General features: G+C 52.5%; 1 protein-coding gene across 1 annotated transcript in view; it reads right to left on the reverse strand.

The window, feature by feature from the left end:
• Positions 1 to 15,229, reverse strand: part of LOC115555082 (microtubule-associated serine/threonine-protein kinase 2) — a 104,432-nt gene that overhangs the window by 4,178 nt on the left and 85,025 nt on the right. The window contains exons 10-19 of the mRNA XM_030371749.1: positions 11,557 to 11,632; positions 11,091 to 11,300; positions 5,694 to 5,795; positions 3,818 to 3,950; positions 3,436 to 3,503; positions 3,000 to 3,097; positions 2,201 to 2,409; positions 1,783 to 1,921; positions 1,481 to 1,613; positions 728 to 901 (exon numbers count right to left, since the gene is read on the reverse strand). Coding sequence (XP_030227609.1) covers positions 728 to 901; positions 1,481 to 1,613; positions 1,783 to 1,921; positions 2,201 to 2,409; positions 3,000 to 3,097; positions 3,436 to 3,503; positions 3,818 to 3,950; positions 5,694 to 5,795; positions 11,091 to 11,300; positions 11,557 to 11,632 — 1,342 coding nt within the window. The remainder of the gene's footprint in view (positions 1 to 727; positions 902 to 1,480; positions 1,614 to 1,782; positions 1,922 to 2,200; positions 2,410 to 2,999; positions 3,098 to 3,435; positions 3,504 to 3,817; positions 3,951 to 5,693; positions 5,796 to 11,090; positions 11,301 to 11,556; positions 11,633 to 15,229) is intronic.

Genomic DNA, 15,229 nt, shown 5'->3' on the forward strand with positions numbered 1-15,229 from the left:
AGCAGCTCCTCTGGGAAATAAGGCCCTTATTCCTATTGATCTCAGCCTGCTGTTTTTATTGTATGCTCTCCGTATTGATCCAGAAGACAATAACTGAGATCTGAGAGACGATACGACCCGCTCAGTTATTTACAGGGTAACCCTAGGACACGCATCACTCAAGGACACCCAGGGAAACTCATGGTGCATAGATATGTACAGGAAGACACGTGCACATAAGATGTATGAAATCAATGCAGGGTTTGTGGATTGATTTCCCCCATCGATTTCCACTTTCATCAGAGAGAAATCAAAGCATAAACCATCTGTGAAGGGAAGATGCTAACGGGTTTCCCCTCGAGTCTCATGGCCGTGTGCATCAGGCAGCCCGCTTTGCTTTTAATGATCAGATCATCTCTCTGTTCTGCTGCTCTCTTCTGCCCTCAGAACGTCTCACTTACAGAACAGAACCAGAGATAAGACAGCACTATCAGCAGGGAGGAACACACTGCTATTTATCTAGCTAAAGATCTTTTATTGAATACAACACTGTAAGCGTAGAACAATGAAAGGGACGGAAGCACTGTCCCTTTCTTTGCCGACATTGTTTCTGCAAATTTTTACCTGGCAAGTGTTGGCGAGGCAGCATATCACAAAGAAATACCAAATTGAATAGGCCCCGCCCCCCGCCCACGGCCCCGCCCCCCGCCCAAGGCCCCGCCCCCTCCCTGTGGTGTGTGGGTGGGGCCGGCTTACCGCTGATGACCTGTCCAAACAGCTCCTCCGGGGTGTCCCCGAAGAAGGGGGCGCAGCCCACCAGGAACTCGTACAGGATGACCCCCATGGCCCACCAGTCCACGGGCTTGCCGTAGCCCTGCCTCAGGATGACCTCTGGGGCGATGTACTCCGGCGTGCCGCACACCTGGAGAGAAGAGGCACGGCACCCCGTTAGGCACAGACTCCACTACAAGGCTGCAGCTTAAAAGATTTGCCCAAATTTGCAAAGATTTGCCCAAATCTGTGTGGATACTAAGAGACAGTACACTGGTTGATTGATGTGGAAGCATGCAGTTTTCAGTTTTGTTTCCAACAGCCTGACAGGAATATAAAAGGATTACACCCGGCGAAGCCAAAAACATTTTCAATTGGCTGTGATAGTTCAACCGTTTTGCAGAGGTTAATTCAAATGATTTTGAAACATCTTTAACCATCTTTGTTTTTGCTCACACACGGCGGACACAGTGGTCTCCCCGCTGATCTTATGAAGATGCATTTAATCATGAGGTTCGGAGCTGGGCGACCACAAACAGAGATGCTCTTGGTTGCTGGCTTGGAGCTTACGGTGTCACATGGCCAGAAGAGATGCCACTAACACCCTGAAACATCTTGCTACAACAAGGTGGACATAAAGGCATCTTCTTTTATACACTAACACCACGTCTCTTCACAGTCAGGGGAAAGGAGATCTCCAGAGTGTATGGAGAAGTGAAGTGAGGCTGACCTGTTTGTCCAGGAACTCTCTGGTGTCCTTCTCGATGTGGCCTTCATACAGGTTAGTGGTGAGGCTCATCAGACCGATCTTAGACAGACCAAAGTCGGTCAGCTTAATGTGGCCCATGGACGTGATCAGAAGGCTACGGGAACACAGAGAGCTCAGTATGAAACACACATCCATAGTTTGGAATCTTTGATATGTTCATAGAAATACGTAAGGGAACAGATTTAGGTTAGACCTATGAACACAAAGAGAGACACTAGTACAATACATCATGTATTTACACTCATCTGGGTGCATGCTCTTACTTGTCGGGTTTGAGGTCTCTGTGCACGATGCCGTAGTTGTGCAGGTACTCCAGGGCCAAGACCGTCTCTGCAAAGTACATGCGGGCCATGTCCACCGGCAGGGCGCCGATGTTCTTCAGCAGAGTGGCACAGTCCCCGCCTGGGGCGCGCGCGCGCGCACACGCACACACACACACACACACACACACACACGCACACGCACACGCACACGCACACGCACACACACACACACACCATGAGAGAGAGCCAGGGAAAAACAGAATAACACAGAAGGTTGTATAGTAAAAGGGCACACGGTACATATCATCCCATGCTGACGCAAAAGAAGAACAGCCTGCAGCGGGCAGATACGAGCAGCCATGACGGCCATGGAGTGACCAAACCCTCCTCAACCAGGAGGACAGCGGGGGGGCCTTACCCTCGACGTACTCCATGACCATGCAGAGGTGCCTCCTGGTCTCGAAGGAGCAGAACATGGACACCACGAAGGGGTTCTCGGCGAAGGTCAGGATGTCCCGCTCCACGAAGGCCTGCTGGATCTGGTTCCTCAGGATCAGGTTCTGCTTGTTGATCTTCTTCATGGCGAAGCGCTGACGCGTCTCCTTGTGGCGCACCAGGAACACCGCCCTGTGGGGAGCACGGGGGGGGTCCGTTACAGCAGGTTCAAACCCCCCAGGAGGAGCATGAGGGGATGTAGGAACCTTTACGCCGGGTACCCAACCCCCGTCATAAACCACAAGAAGATCTGTGGATCTCCATTATAATTGTAAAAATAAAATGAGGGAAGGTCTGGCGAAAAAACTAAAAGCCTCAAAGGAAATGAAAGTCTCAGAAACAAGAATTTACATTTTGGCCATTTAGCCGACGCTTTTATCCCAAGCGACAATAAGTATATTTGTCATAAGAAGTGAAACAATATATCACTGTCGGTACAGTAAAGATAGAGCCATAGAACCAAGTGCAAGCACTAACAATCGCTAGGCTAACCCGTTCCCCGTACACAACACTGACAGCTAGCTACTGCAGAAGCTAGACAATCAAGTCCTATGAACACGTCCAACATCCAGAACAGTGCGTTACCATCTGAGTGGTGGACAGGGCTTCAAACGGAGGTCGTAACCCTGAGCTCTGAACTAGCTTACAGTCACAGGGAGGGACAGAGACATGAAACCAACAGGGAGAAACGAAGAGCAGACTGTGAGAGCAGGGCCTCGTACCCATAGGCCCCGTTGCTGATGAGTTTGATGTTCTCAAAGTCTTCCTCGCGCGGCGGTTTGGTTTTGGTCTGCGGGGCGGGGACTGCGGCGCCTCGGCCCTGAAACACAAAACGGACCTCAGTCAGGAATCCAACCCCACTGTGCACCCATAAGCCCCGTGAGCACAAGGACCGACCGCACACGGCCTACAGCCTGTCCAGAAGGGCGAGCGTGTGCTCTCACGTCTTGGGAGCCACACTGGGAGCACCGGCATCAGTCCAGAACCGGTTTCAAGGTACTTAGACTAATCCAAGACTGATGAGCTATGCATTATAACGAGCTGCATCAGCCGTGTTTCCAGGGGGTGTGGTCGGCGGAGGTACCTTGGACTTGGTTCTAGATTCATGGATAAGGTTCAGCGATGGATGGATAACATATCGGCTATACGTTTACTCACATCTACTGAATCGTCGGTCTCGGGGGTGTCTGGGTGGCCACTGTCATAGCTGCTCAGCTGGGCCATTTCTAGAGGACCACAGACGAAAGAGTTACCCCCCAGCCCAAACCACAGAGGAAGACCCCTCGGGTTCAACCGGGGGTCCCGCTACGCAGGAGGGCATCGCCCTGCGTCTGTGGACGGTGTGGTTGGGGTGACTCTGGGGGTGGGGTGACTCTGTGGATGAGGTTACTGTGTATGCTGTGGACGGGGTGCATCATGTGTATGCTGTGGACGGGGTGCATCATGTGTATGCTGTGGGTGGGTGACTGTGTATGCTGTGGACGGGGTGCATCATGTGTATGTGTTAGAGGGTGCCGGCAGAGAGCTGGTGTCCCCGTACCCTCCAGGGGGTCTCTGGTGAGCCCCAGCTGGCTGATGATGTATCTGGGGATGTCCGACTTGATGCCCTGGCCTTCCTTGGCGTGGCCCTCTGCTGCCTCCAACAGGTGGTAGAACTCCTCGGGGTCGAACTCCTGCACGCACACACGGGAGAGAGAGGGGGGGCTGAACAGAAGAGCCCTGCTGGGGGGCCGAGGCTCCTGGAGGGTGGGGTACTGGTGCTGAACACCAGCACTAGGATAGTGCTGTGTTATCACAGTGCTGTTCTTAGACATCCAGCGGGCCTCAATAAAAGCTACTTCTATTGGCTGTTTGAACACACAAGTGGTTCTGCATGTACGTGTAAGATGAGCATCGCTGTGTCTAAGGTGGGCATGTGCTTCTCCCCCCCCCCTCAGCGCCCAGTGTCCAAGGCCACAGACTCCCCCACACATTAAACCATATCACAGTAACACCCACAGTGGGGCTGTGTGTAGGACCCCCCCTGCTGGGTGTCACGGTGGTCATCAGTCAGGACTACACTCTGAACAGCGGGGCCAGCTCCCGTGTATGACTCATCTCTCCCCCATCCTCCCTCCCTCCCTCCTCCCTCGCTATCCGATGGACTCTCATCTTGCCGTCCCTCGTTCCACCCTTATTGGTATTAACTCCCCTCTCAGTTCTATCCTCCTCTTCTCTCCCCTCTCTCCCCTCTCTCCTCCTCCTCCTCTCTCCTCCTCCTCCTCCTCTCTCCCCTCTATCCTCCTCTCTCTCTCCCCCCTCTCCCCTCCCTCCTCCTCCTCCCTCCTCCTCCTCTTCTCTCCCCTCTCTCCTCCTCATCTCTCCCCTCTATCCTCCTCCTCTCTCCCCTCTCTCCTCCTCCTCTCTCCCCTCTCTCCTCCTCCTCTCTCCCCCCTCTCCCCTCTCTCCTCCTCCTCCTCCTCTCTCCTCCTCCTCTCTCCCCTCTATCCTCCTCATCTCTCCCCTCTCTCCTCCTCCTCTCTCCCCTCTCCCCTCTCTCCTCCTCCTCCTCTCTCCTCCTCCTCTCCTCTCTCTCCCTCTCCTCCTCCTCCTCTCTCCTCCTCCTCTCTCCCCTCCCTCCTCTTCTCTCCCCTCTCCCCTCCTCTTCTCTCCCCTCTTCATCTCTCCCCTCTCTCCTCCTCCTCCTCTCTCCTCCTCCTCTCTCCCCTCCCTCCTCATCTCTCCCCTCTCTCCTCCTCCTCTCTCCCCCCTCTCCCCTCTCTCCTCCTCCTCCTCTCTCCTCCTCCTCTCTCCCCTCTATCCTCCATTACTATCGTCTCATCTCTCGTCTTGGGTATTAGAGAGATGATTGTCGGGGGGGTGGGGGGGGGCTACTGATATTAATAACAAAGCTGCACACTAGCAGTTATGAGAGGTGCAGAACTGCAAGTGTGTGCATGCAAACTCAATTACCCCTTCGTCTAATTTAAAACTCCCAGTGGAATGCAATTAATTAATTGCTCCGCTTAAATCTTTTGACACCGAGTGCAGGATTGATCTAGAATGTTAATTAAGCAGAAGCATAATAGTCTTTGCAGTGTGAAAATCCAATTACTTGTAAATATGGGAATATGCTTCACTGTAATTGCTGTAATTTACAGTGGCATGGAATATGAAAATGTTATGTCTTAATGGTGTACAGGAAGGCATATACTATATTAATATTAATAGAAGCATTAAAAGTGAGTCAAGAAATATTCGTTCCATTCCCAAAAAATTAAAGACCAAGATGTGAGAGTATCATAATTCCACGCATTGAATGAATTCTAAACACATTTCTAATAATATTAGTAATTATAAAAACATCTAGTTTGCCAAAAAGCTTCATGAGGAAGAAATGAACCCTGATGACCAAAAGGTTGCGCGGCGACTCTTACCAGACACTCCAGCAGGCGAGCGGGCCGGGCGATCACGATCATCAGCTTCCTGACCAGCTGCGTCACGAAGGCCACCTCCACGCTCTCAGAGCGCTCGTGGGCCTGGAAACACAGGACCTCACGTTACTCACACGTTACAGTGGACACACACAGGACCTCACGTTACTCACACGTTACAGTGGACACACACAGGACCTCACGTTACTCACACGTTACAGTGGACTGTTCTCACGTTACACACATGATACAGTGGACACACACAGGACCTCCTGTTACTCACATGTTACAGTAGACTGTTCTCACGTTACTCACATGTTACAGTAGACTGTTCTCCCGTTACTCACACATTACAGTGGACACACACAGGACCTCCCGTTACTCACACGTTACAGTGGACACACACAGGACCTCCCGTTACTCCCACGTTACAGTGGACTGTTCACAATGTCTACTGCGATTCAGGACCTTTACTGAATACAGGGTTCTTGGAGCCCAGCACCAATGCTAAATGTGTACCAGGATAATATATTAATATGCATTAGGAGCTTGTCCTCTCTATAACCCCAATGAAAGCAGCTCTGGGGTTTGATAACATGGATAACAATCCAAGGGACGTTATGGCTGGAGATGAAACCAGTTGATGGTTTGGCCTCATCGATTGGCTACATCAATGGCTATAGTCGGTGTTTCTTTGATTCTTCATTCAGAGCCTTCTGTATTCGGCTCTTCCTCTGACCTTGGAGTGGCTGAACCACTCCCCGGCCTTCACCAAGAAGAAGCGAATGAACGGGCAAACAAACGTCATCTCTAGGACCATCTCTTCTGGCTTAACCAGGTAATGCAAGGTCCTTTAAATCAGCATTCCTCTCGCCTCACATTCACCCTAAAACGCCCTGCCAGCTCCGAGACAGAGCAATTTATCACCGATCCACAGTATCAGACCGGGAACACATCCCCTGGCTCCCAGCACTACTGGGAGAGAGAACTGGGAGAAAGAATGGGTTGAAACGCAAAGTGTGTGTATGCTTGAGTTAAACATGCATCATGTTGGGGCCTGTGTGTGTGTCTTCCACCACGTCTGCACGGCCGGCCGGTGGCGAGCCCGTTAATAAACAATGTGTTGGCCTTGGCCCGTGTGTGGGAGCGGGCTAATAGAGACACGACGGGGCCCGCGGACAGACAGACGGCCAGCACCACGCGGGGCCCCCCGTGGCCCCCCGCCGGGCCCCCCGTGGCCCCCCACGGACCCTGAATCATTTATAACTAATGAAAGCCGGAGATGAGGGCCGCTGTTTATGTACTGTATGTGTGTGCTAAACACAGGTATGGAGCGCGCTGTGTGCGGCGATATGGGAGCGTGGGAGATTGATTATGTGTGGTCACCGTATAGCGCTGTGATCGGTGAATAATGGACGGCTGAGGGACTGCCTTGAGGGGCAGGCTGGCTAATTAACCAGTCAGTGTGTGTGTGTGTGTGTGTGTGTGTGTGTGTGTGTGTGTGTGTGTGTGTGTGTGTGTGTGTGTGTGTGTGTGTGTGTGGACTGTATATATATCTGGTTGTCAGGTGCACTGTATATCCACAACCAAGCGTCTAATGGGAGACCGTGTCCCTCGTGGCCCTGGAAATGATATGTTAACAGCTTGTATGTGTTGTTGGCACACAGTATTCCATCTCAAAGGGAAGGTCAACAAAGACAACCACGTCATTCCCAATGTAACGCGTTTACCCATGACTTCTTTCCTCTGCTGGACTTCAGCTGCTCCTTTGTAGAAGATAACCCCATGCTGAAGGTTATTGCGGCGCTTTATGAAAGAAGGACCATTGTACAAAGATTTGTGTAACCGTTTTTTTTTTTCCCAGTGCGGGGAGTTTTCTTTCCAAAGTTTAAGTTGTGATCCAGAAACCTTCACAAAGGTAAATGACATCCTCCTCTGGCTGGAGCTTCCAGAACAAGGAAAGCGAACGAAAGTGACTGATGGGGATGCTGGGGACCAATCGACATGCTGTGATGGATGAACCACTGCTGAGTGTGCACTGTCTCCCCCTAGTATCCCCCCCCCCCCCCCCATACCCTCAGGTGACCGACAGCGGGATCTAACAGGGTCTCCCAGGGTTGGCTCCAGGGCATGGCCAGGCGACGGGGTAGGGGGTTGCCATGGTGATAGCGTGGCGGGCCACAGCGTCCCGTGACAGGGGACGGATGGGGGGGGGGGAGGAGAGGACGGGCGTAGGGGAGCGGTCTGACAGTAGGAAGGATGAGAGGATGTGGAGGAAGCAGAAGGAGAGAGGCCTCCTGCCGTCTGGGTAATGGGGTCACGACACGAGGAGCGGGGACAGGACTGATGGTGGGGCTCCGGCTGCTGGAGACAGCGCTCTGGCCCCTCTGACGGGGAGAGAGATGAGAGGCCTGAGGCACGAGGGGATGGAGAGGTCGGGGGATTGATGGACCACCTGCACATCCACGGTGGGGATGGAGACGGAGCAGAACAAAGGAGCTGGACGACCCGCGACGACGTCATGCATGTCCCTGGCCAACCTGCCCTTCTGCCCCATAGCCCGGAGAGACAACCACGGCCAACAGACCCTCTGAGGCTGAAGGAGCTCTCTGCTTGGTGTGTGTCTGCTGCTTCGTGGCCTTCAGCCTCACTCAGATAATAACACAGGCAGCTGACATTACCAGGGAAGGTCTAAGTTAACTGAAGCATCAAGAGGAGTATGCTTTTTTAATAATTTAAGCATTAACACAGGTATATATAACCATGAAACAAAATAAAAGGCAAGTGATGAAAACAACTAATTAAAACTAAATTATTAAAGATAAAAATATGTAAGTAATACATGACTCAATGAATCTCCAAACTACTAATGAGATCTCTAGAGCTCTAAGACCCACGGACCGGTAGGCCTATGATGCCAGACAACTGATTGACTCACAATCAATTTAACGGCGCAGGTTCAGCACCTTATTGATTGGTTTTTCCAACGACATAACGCAGTTTCTTTTAGCAGGCAACCAACGTGTCTGATCCAACTCTCCAACTCCACTGAAGTGTGAGGAGGCCCAGACACAACCACAGAACCATAGCAATTTTTCGCTTTGGCAACATGAAAGAGTTTCATCACTCCAACAAAAAGCCAGACTAAATTGAACCAAAATGGACTCAACTGAGCAGTCTGGAACTCCCTCCTTTCTCCAGCTCTTTGCGCACACCTTCCACTCGCTTCTGCTCATCATCTCTCCCAGCAGCTCCTCTTCGTCCTCAAGCCTCCTCTGCCACGACACTCCAGACATGACTCCGTCCAAAAGGATCAACACCTGCCACAGGACTCCCAGAGAGCGGCGCAGCCGTAGGCTGTGGCAGACCGCCATTCCACCTGCTCACTGCCTCATGGCCGGCTTGTTGTGACCGCGCTGGCTGCTCCACTGACACCTCCCCCTCTACCACCTGCGGCCAATCAGAGGCTAACAGGTGATGTCATCCTCCAGCCTGCGATGGCGGCAGGGTCGTGTGTGTGTGTGTGTGTTTAGGATGTGATCCAAGTGGTGGAATGTCTTGACTGAGATCGGACCCCCTCCAGAAGCATTGTAACAGGCTCCTGTTCCCCCACACACACCTCCCCCTCCCCGACTCAGGGAGAGAGCGGGATGCTTCCATCAGCCAATCACAGACACCCCCCCCCCCTTCCTGGTCCCTAAACTGTGTATCCCTCCTTCTCCTCCCCCCCCACCTCCCTCCGTCCGTCTGGGAGAGTCATCCGTCAGCGCTGCTGACTAGTGGAGGGTGAAATTAAAATCAGGGTGGGTGATGCCTCTATGTGGGGATGAGAGAGAGCGAGAGCGAGAGAGAGAGAGAGAGAGAGAGAGGGAGAGGGAGAGGGAGAGAGAGAGAGAGAGAGAGAGAGCGAGAGAGAATGTATATCCCTACAGTATGGAAGGTCACTATGAGGCCACTGGGAACCATAATGTCAGCGGTCCTCCAGGGCCCCCAGCACTGAAAACCCCACCCACACACACACACACACACACACCCACCCCCACCTATGCTAATACTAAATATCTGGTCTGGGATTAATAGTTAGTTCCATCCCATCTTCCACCAGACCCACATTCTGCTCTGTACTCACTCTGATCAGGTACTGATAGAGGTGTAAAAAGGGCCAACTTGTAGCAACTGGTATGCGTGTGTATGATACATGGGCGGGGCGGCGGGGGCCATATGGCCCGGCATCAGGCAGCACCTGCAGCGATCATCTTCTCCTGGCCGTTGGGCCGGTCAGAAGCAGGCTGGCTCGCGGCTATGACATCACTGGCCAGAGACAGCCCTGACGATGATGGGTGAGGCAGGGGGGGGGGGGGGGGGGGGGGGGGGGGGGTGTACACTCACACATGATGTCTCACTCCGGAGAGGTGTGTGAGTCCAACACCTGGAATCAGGCCGTACAGGCTGTCCCGGTCCCGGAGTGAGAGACGGTGGTAAGAACTGGGAATGAACATCCTCTGTTGGTCCGGATACACTGGTATCCGGTCAACAGCAGAAGAAGGCTGTTTTCATCCATACAAGAACCCACTCACATCCTCCCCCAGGCCCAGCAGGGTGGAGAACCCACTCACATCCTCCCACAGGCCCAGCAGGGTGGAGAACCCACTCACATCCTCCCCCAGGCCCAGCTGGGTGGAGAACCCACTCACATCCTCCCCCAGGCCCAGCTGGGTGGAGGACCCACTCACATCCTCCCCCAGGCCCAGCAGAGGGGAGAACCCACTCACATCCTCCCCCAGGCCCAGCAGGGTGGAGAACCCACTCACATCCTCCCACAGGCCCAGCAGAGGGGAGAACCCACTCACATCCTCCCCCAGGCCCAGCTGGGTGGAGAACCCACTCACATCCTCCCCCAGGCCCAGCTGGGTGGAGGACCCACTCACATCCTCCCCCAGGCCCAGCAGAGGGGAGAACCCACTCACATCCTCCCCCAGGCCCAGCTGGGTGGAGGACCCACTCACATCCTCCCCCAGGCCCAGCTGGGTGGAGGACCCACTCACATCCTCCCCCAGGCCCAGCAGAGGGGAGAACCCACTCACATCCTCCCCCAGGCCCAGCAGAGGGGAGAACACACTCACATCCTCCCCAAGGCCCAGCTGGGTGGAGGACCCACTCACATCCTCCCACAGGCCCAGCAGGGTGGAGGAACCACTCACATCCTCCCCCAGGCCCAGCGGAGGGGAGAACCCACTCACATCCTCCCACAGGCCCAGCAGGGTGGAGGACCCACTCACATCCTCCCCAAGGCCCAGCTGGGCGGAGGACCCACTCACATCCTCTCCCACGCCCAGCTGGGTGGAGGACCCACTCACATCCTCCCCCAGGTCTAGTGTTGGCCGTGCGGTGAACACTCACATCCTGCATCAGCTTCTCCAGGCTCTCCTGCAGCTCGTAGAAGTAGCGCGAGGTGATGAGGCCCTCGCGACTCTTCTGCAGGCAGTCCCTGGACAGCTCCGTCAGCTGGTGGTGGATGAAGCTCAGCACCCCGTCCGCCAGCGGCTGCACCGTGTCCGGGGCCGAGGACGAGAGCAGCTCCGCCAGGCGCACCTCCATCTGAGCCCTGGCCTGGGGGGAGGGGTGAGGAGGGGTGGGGGGGAAGGGGTGAGGAGGGGGGAGGAGAGGGAGTCACAGGGTAGGCTTTGAGACGGATAAACGGGCGTTCATTGAACATTAAAGAAGGCTAATCAAATAGAATGCAAGATCCTTTTATTTTGCTATCAATAATTAAGAAATATTGATCCACTGTTAAAATGTTAAGCTATGACGTGAAGCTGATTGAAGAAATCCATTATTGAAGGTGTTTTTTTTTCTGCATACATACCTTGGGGAACCTCTCCTTGTACACATGATTCATCATCACGATCTCATGGTCAAAAGAGATGGGGGAGCGCCCAGGGCTACGGATAAAACACACAGGTTAGAAAGAAATGAGTTGGCGAAACAAATCCCTCCCATCCCGATGTCGGATTAGTATGGACTGAGGCAAGCGGAATGTACGTCCCGGTATAGAAGCTTACTGTGAGAGCGGGTTTGTGTTGGACAAAATAACTTTGAGAAGACCCCTACGGTGTCAACCAGAGTGTGTGCGCGCGTGCGTGTGTGTGTGTGTGATAGAGGCAGACCACATGGGGTTACAACAATGTCCATGACAGCGCCCACTTCAAAACCTCCCAGATAATGACAGGCATGGCTGAACGTGGCCGCCCCCAGACCGAGCAGCGCGCGTCTCCTGAGACCAGAACATCCCGTGTGTTGGAGAGCAGCGTCCCTGTGTCTGTCAGTACCAGGTCACTGGTTCAAGGGTCAGTCCTCCAGACACCAGAGACAGAGAAGCTTCTCTCCTTTAGTCCATCGGGGGCCCCGGGATCCCAGCAGAATAACACTGGCCTTTCCTCCTCCGAGGCCATCCCTGTTTGATTACCCCTCCGCTGTCTCTGAAGGGAGACATCACAGCGGCAGCGGCAGTGACCTCCACCTGCCTTGGCCTTCATTCACAACACGACAGCAGTGAGAGGGGCCAGGTCCTATGAGGACCGACCGTGTGTGAACACAGGATGTCATGTTTTATCATGGATAGATTCTGATCTGGCGGCCATAAATGAAGCCGTCAACATGATAAGTAACCGCAGCTTCTATAAGCTCCACCAAACTCTCCAGTTGTTGAACTCTTATGTTTTGGTGCCTGCTCCAATTTTGATTGTATGCTCTGCTTTGGATGAATACATCTTCAAAATGACTAAATATCAAATAAAAACTATGCAGTCCAGTTTGTAAATGTCTTGACCCCTACTTCTTCCAGCCTATCTGCTATTAACTGTGTAATTCTATGTGAAATCGAATAAAAATAATAATTAATACAAATAATTGTTTCATCTCATTGAGACCCATCTGGTAAAAAAAAAAGAAGGTAAAATCAATTAAATAATTGTTATTATGACAAATAATGAAAGCAACTGTTAATAATATAACTATTATGATCATTTAAATTGATAAACAAGTACCCTACTGAACACAGCAATAAGCCAAGGAAATACTAATTGAAAGACAAAGACAAACCCAGCCCAGACGCACTGGACTGGAGCGAGCAGGTGAGGTCTCCGTCTGCCTGGGTGAGTCATCGACAGACCAGGGGGGAGGAGGGGGAGGAGGGGGAGACGGGGGAGGCAGACACGTGACCGGGAGGGATGAGGTAATGCTTTAGGTCATACACTGGCAGTGTTATGGCCAATTACAGAGCCTAATAGATATGAGAGCACCTCCAATGTGACACATAGGTCAAATATCACAACCGCACTCGATCAACAGCAATACTGAGCAAGAAGTGCGTGATGTGATGCGGACAAAACAAAAAAGACAAACACCATCTCTGAATTAATGAGTTGTCCAATCCAATCCAAGGGTGTTACATTGGCAGGCGTGGTGGGAAAAGGTCTGTTCTAGAGACTTATGGATGTCTTTTAATTTCAGGGATCTTCTCCTGGCACTAGCCGGATGATGTCTATATTAAAATGAGATAAGGGCCCTCTCTGTGGGATAGGAAACACAGGCCGCTAGACAAAGGCTAATGAGGATGAGGCTATTAGCCCGCCTTAATGGGAAACAGAAATGTCATTGGACGATACGTAAAGAAAAAAATTACACATCGTTATTTTGATCAATAATGTTCATGAGATTGCACTACTTTACCCTGAACTTTATAGGAAAGTTCTTGTTTTGAGGTTGAGATGATTAATGGGATAAAAAAAAAAAGTGATACACACTGAATGCATGGCATTATGAAGTCCTAAATGTTTTACACACTATTTTTATTGAATTCTAAATGTGCAGCGTAAAATAGACTTTGGTGAGGAGAGATGATGTCACTTGTGTGACAAAGGCACTAAAAATGCAAACGAGCGCATTGGTGGAGATGATTAGTGAAGTAAATCAGATGAGACATCTGATTAGAGCTATGAGATAGGGAGAGCTAGACAGGGGAGAGAGCGAGAGAGAGCGAGAGAGAGAGAGAGAGAGAGAGAGTGAGCGAGAGAGAGAGAGAGCGAGAGCGAGAGCGAGAGCGAGAGCGAGAGAGAGAGAGAGAGAGCGAGTGAGAGAAAGCAAGAGAGAGAGCGAGAGAGAGCGAGTGAGAGAAAGCAAGAGAGAGAGCAAGCGAGAGAGCTGCTATTTCACAACTACGGTAGGCAGCTTGGAAAATGAAAAACCTAATTGACCATGACAGAGAGAGGTGGGGAGGCTAAATGTGTGAGTCTTTGCCTGTGGAGCGTGAATATATATTTATATATATATAAATATATATGTAATTGTGGATTAATCTGATGAGTATTATTTGTGTAAGAAGTCAGAGTAAAAGTAACTAATACTACAAACAACATTGTGTAGCTGACCTGAAACCGCTAAATTGACCAATCCTAGGTTTGTTTTGGACGAGCCTTCCAAATTGTGCAGACATGTTTAACTTCTCCGCTGCCCGCAGGCACATGAACATGTGTGGCACGTAGAACATGATGAGGGTGGGCTGCTAGTAGACAAGAAGAGTAGGAGGGTGAGACAGACAGGCAGGCAAGACGGCTCACTGGAGAGTGAGAGGGGTAGCCATGGTGAGCTACAGGGTGAAGGGCTGCTCACAGACGAATGAAGGATCCAGAGGAGGGAAGAGAACGACGAAGGGAAACAAAGAGTTAGGCTCAGGGAAGGCGGCTCTCGAGAGCGACAGCCGCTCTCCAGCCCTCACAGAAAAGACTCAATTTGCATCTCATTAATCTATGCCGCCCTCATTATTCATTGTAACTGACATACGTGTTCCACACGTGCACCGACACACACACACACACTCATGCACACCAATCCATGCACACGTAAACACACACCAGTCCTGCCCATCATCCTAAATCTCTAGAGTCATCTAGCCGTCTGCCAGTGCCCTCAGTGTCTTTCATTTCTTCCCTCTTCTGAGGCGGCTGCCTGCCTTTCTTATTACCTTTCTTTCTATCTCTGTCAGTCCCCCCCCCCCCCCGGCAGTGATTCAGCCTGGTGACGTCGGCGACAGGGAGGGTTGGACACTCCGACCGGTGGGCTGAATGAACCAGTGTGAACCGGTCTCCACCGCGTGGCCACTTGGCACCCAGGGGCGTGAGGCCAGGTCTGCTCTCCAGACACAGCGCTCGGCGTCCGAGGCTTCTGTCGCCCGGCTGCTGCGGAGCTACGGGACAGGGCTCTGGGTCTCTACATGGAGGCTAGCCGCTACCTCCTGGGGACGGCCGCCACCTCCTGGTCCGGGTACCCCCCAGAGCCCTTCATCTGCCCAGCGCTACCCCCTGGTACCCCCAGAGCCCTTCATCTGCCCAGCACTACCCCCTGGTCCGGGTACCCCCCAGAGCCCTTCATCTGCCCAGCGCTACCCCCTGGTACCCCCAGAGCCCTTCATCTGCCCAGCGCTACCCCCTGGTACCCCCAGAGCCCTTCATCTGCCCAGCGCTACCCCCTGGTACCCCAGA

This window comes from Gadus morhua, chromosome 12 (assembly GCF_902167405.1).
Source record: "Gadus morhua chromosome 12, gadMor3.0, whole genome shotgun sequence".
Lineage (NCBI taxonomy): Eukaryota > Metazoa > Chordata > Actinopteri > Gadiformes > Gadidae > Gadus > Gadus morhua.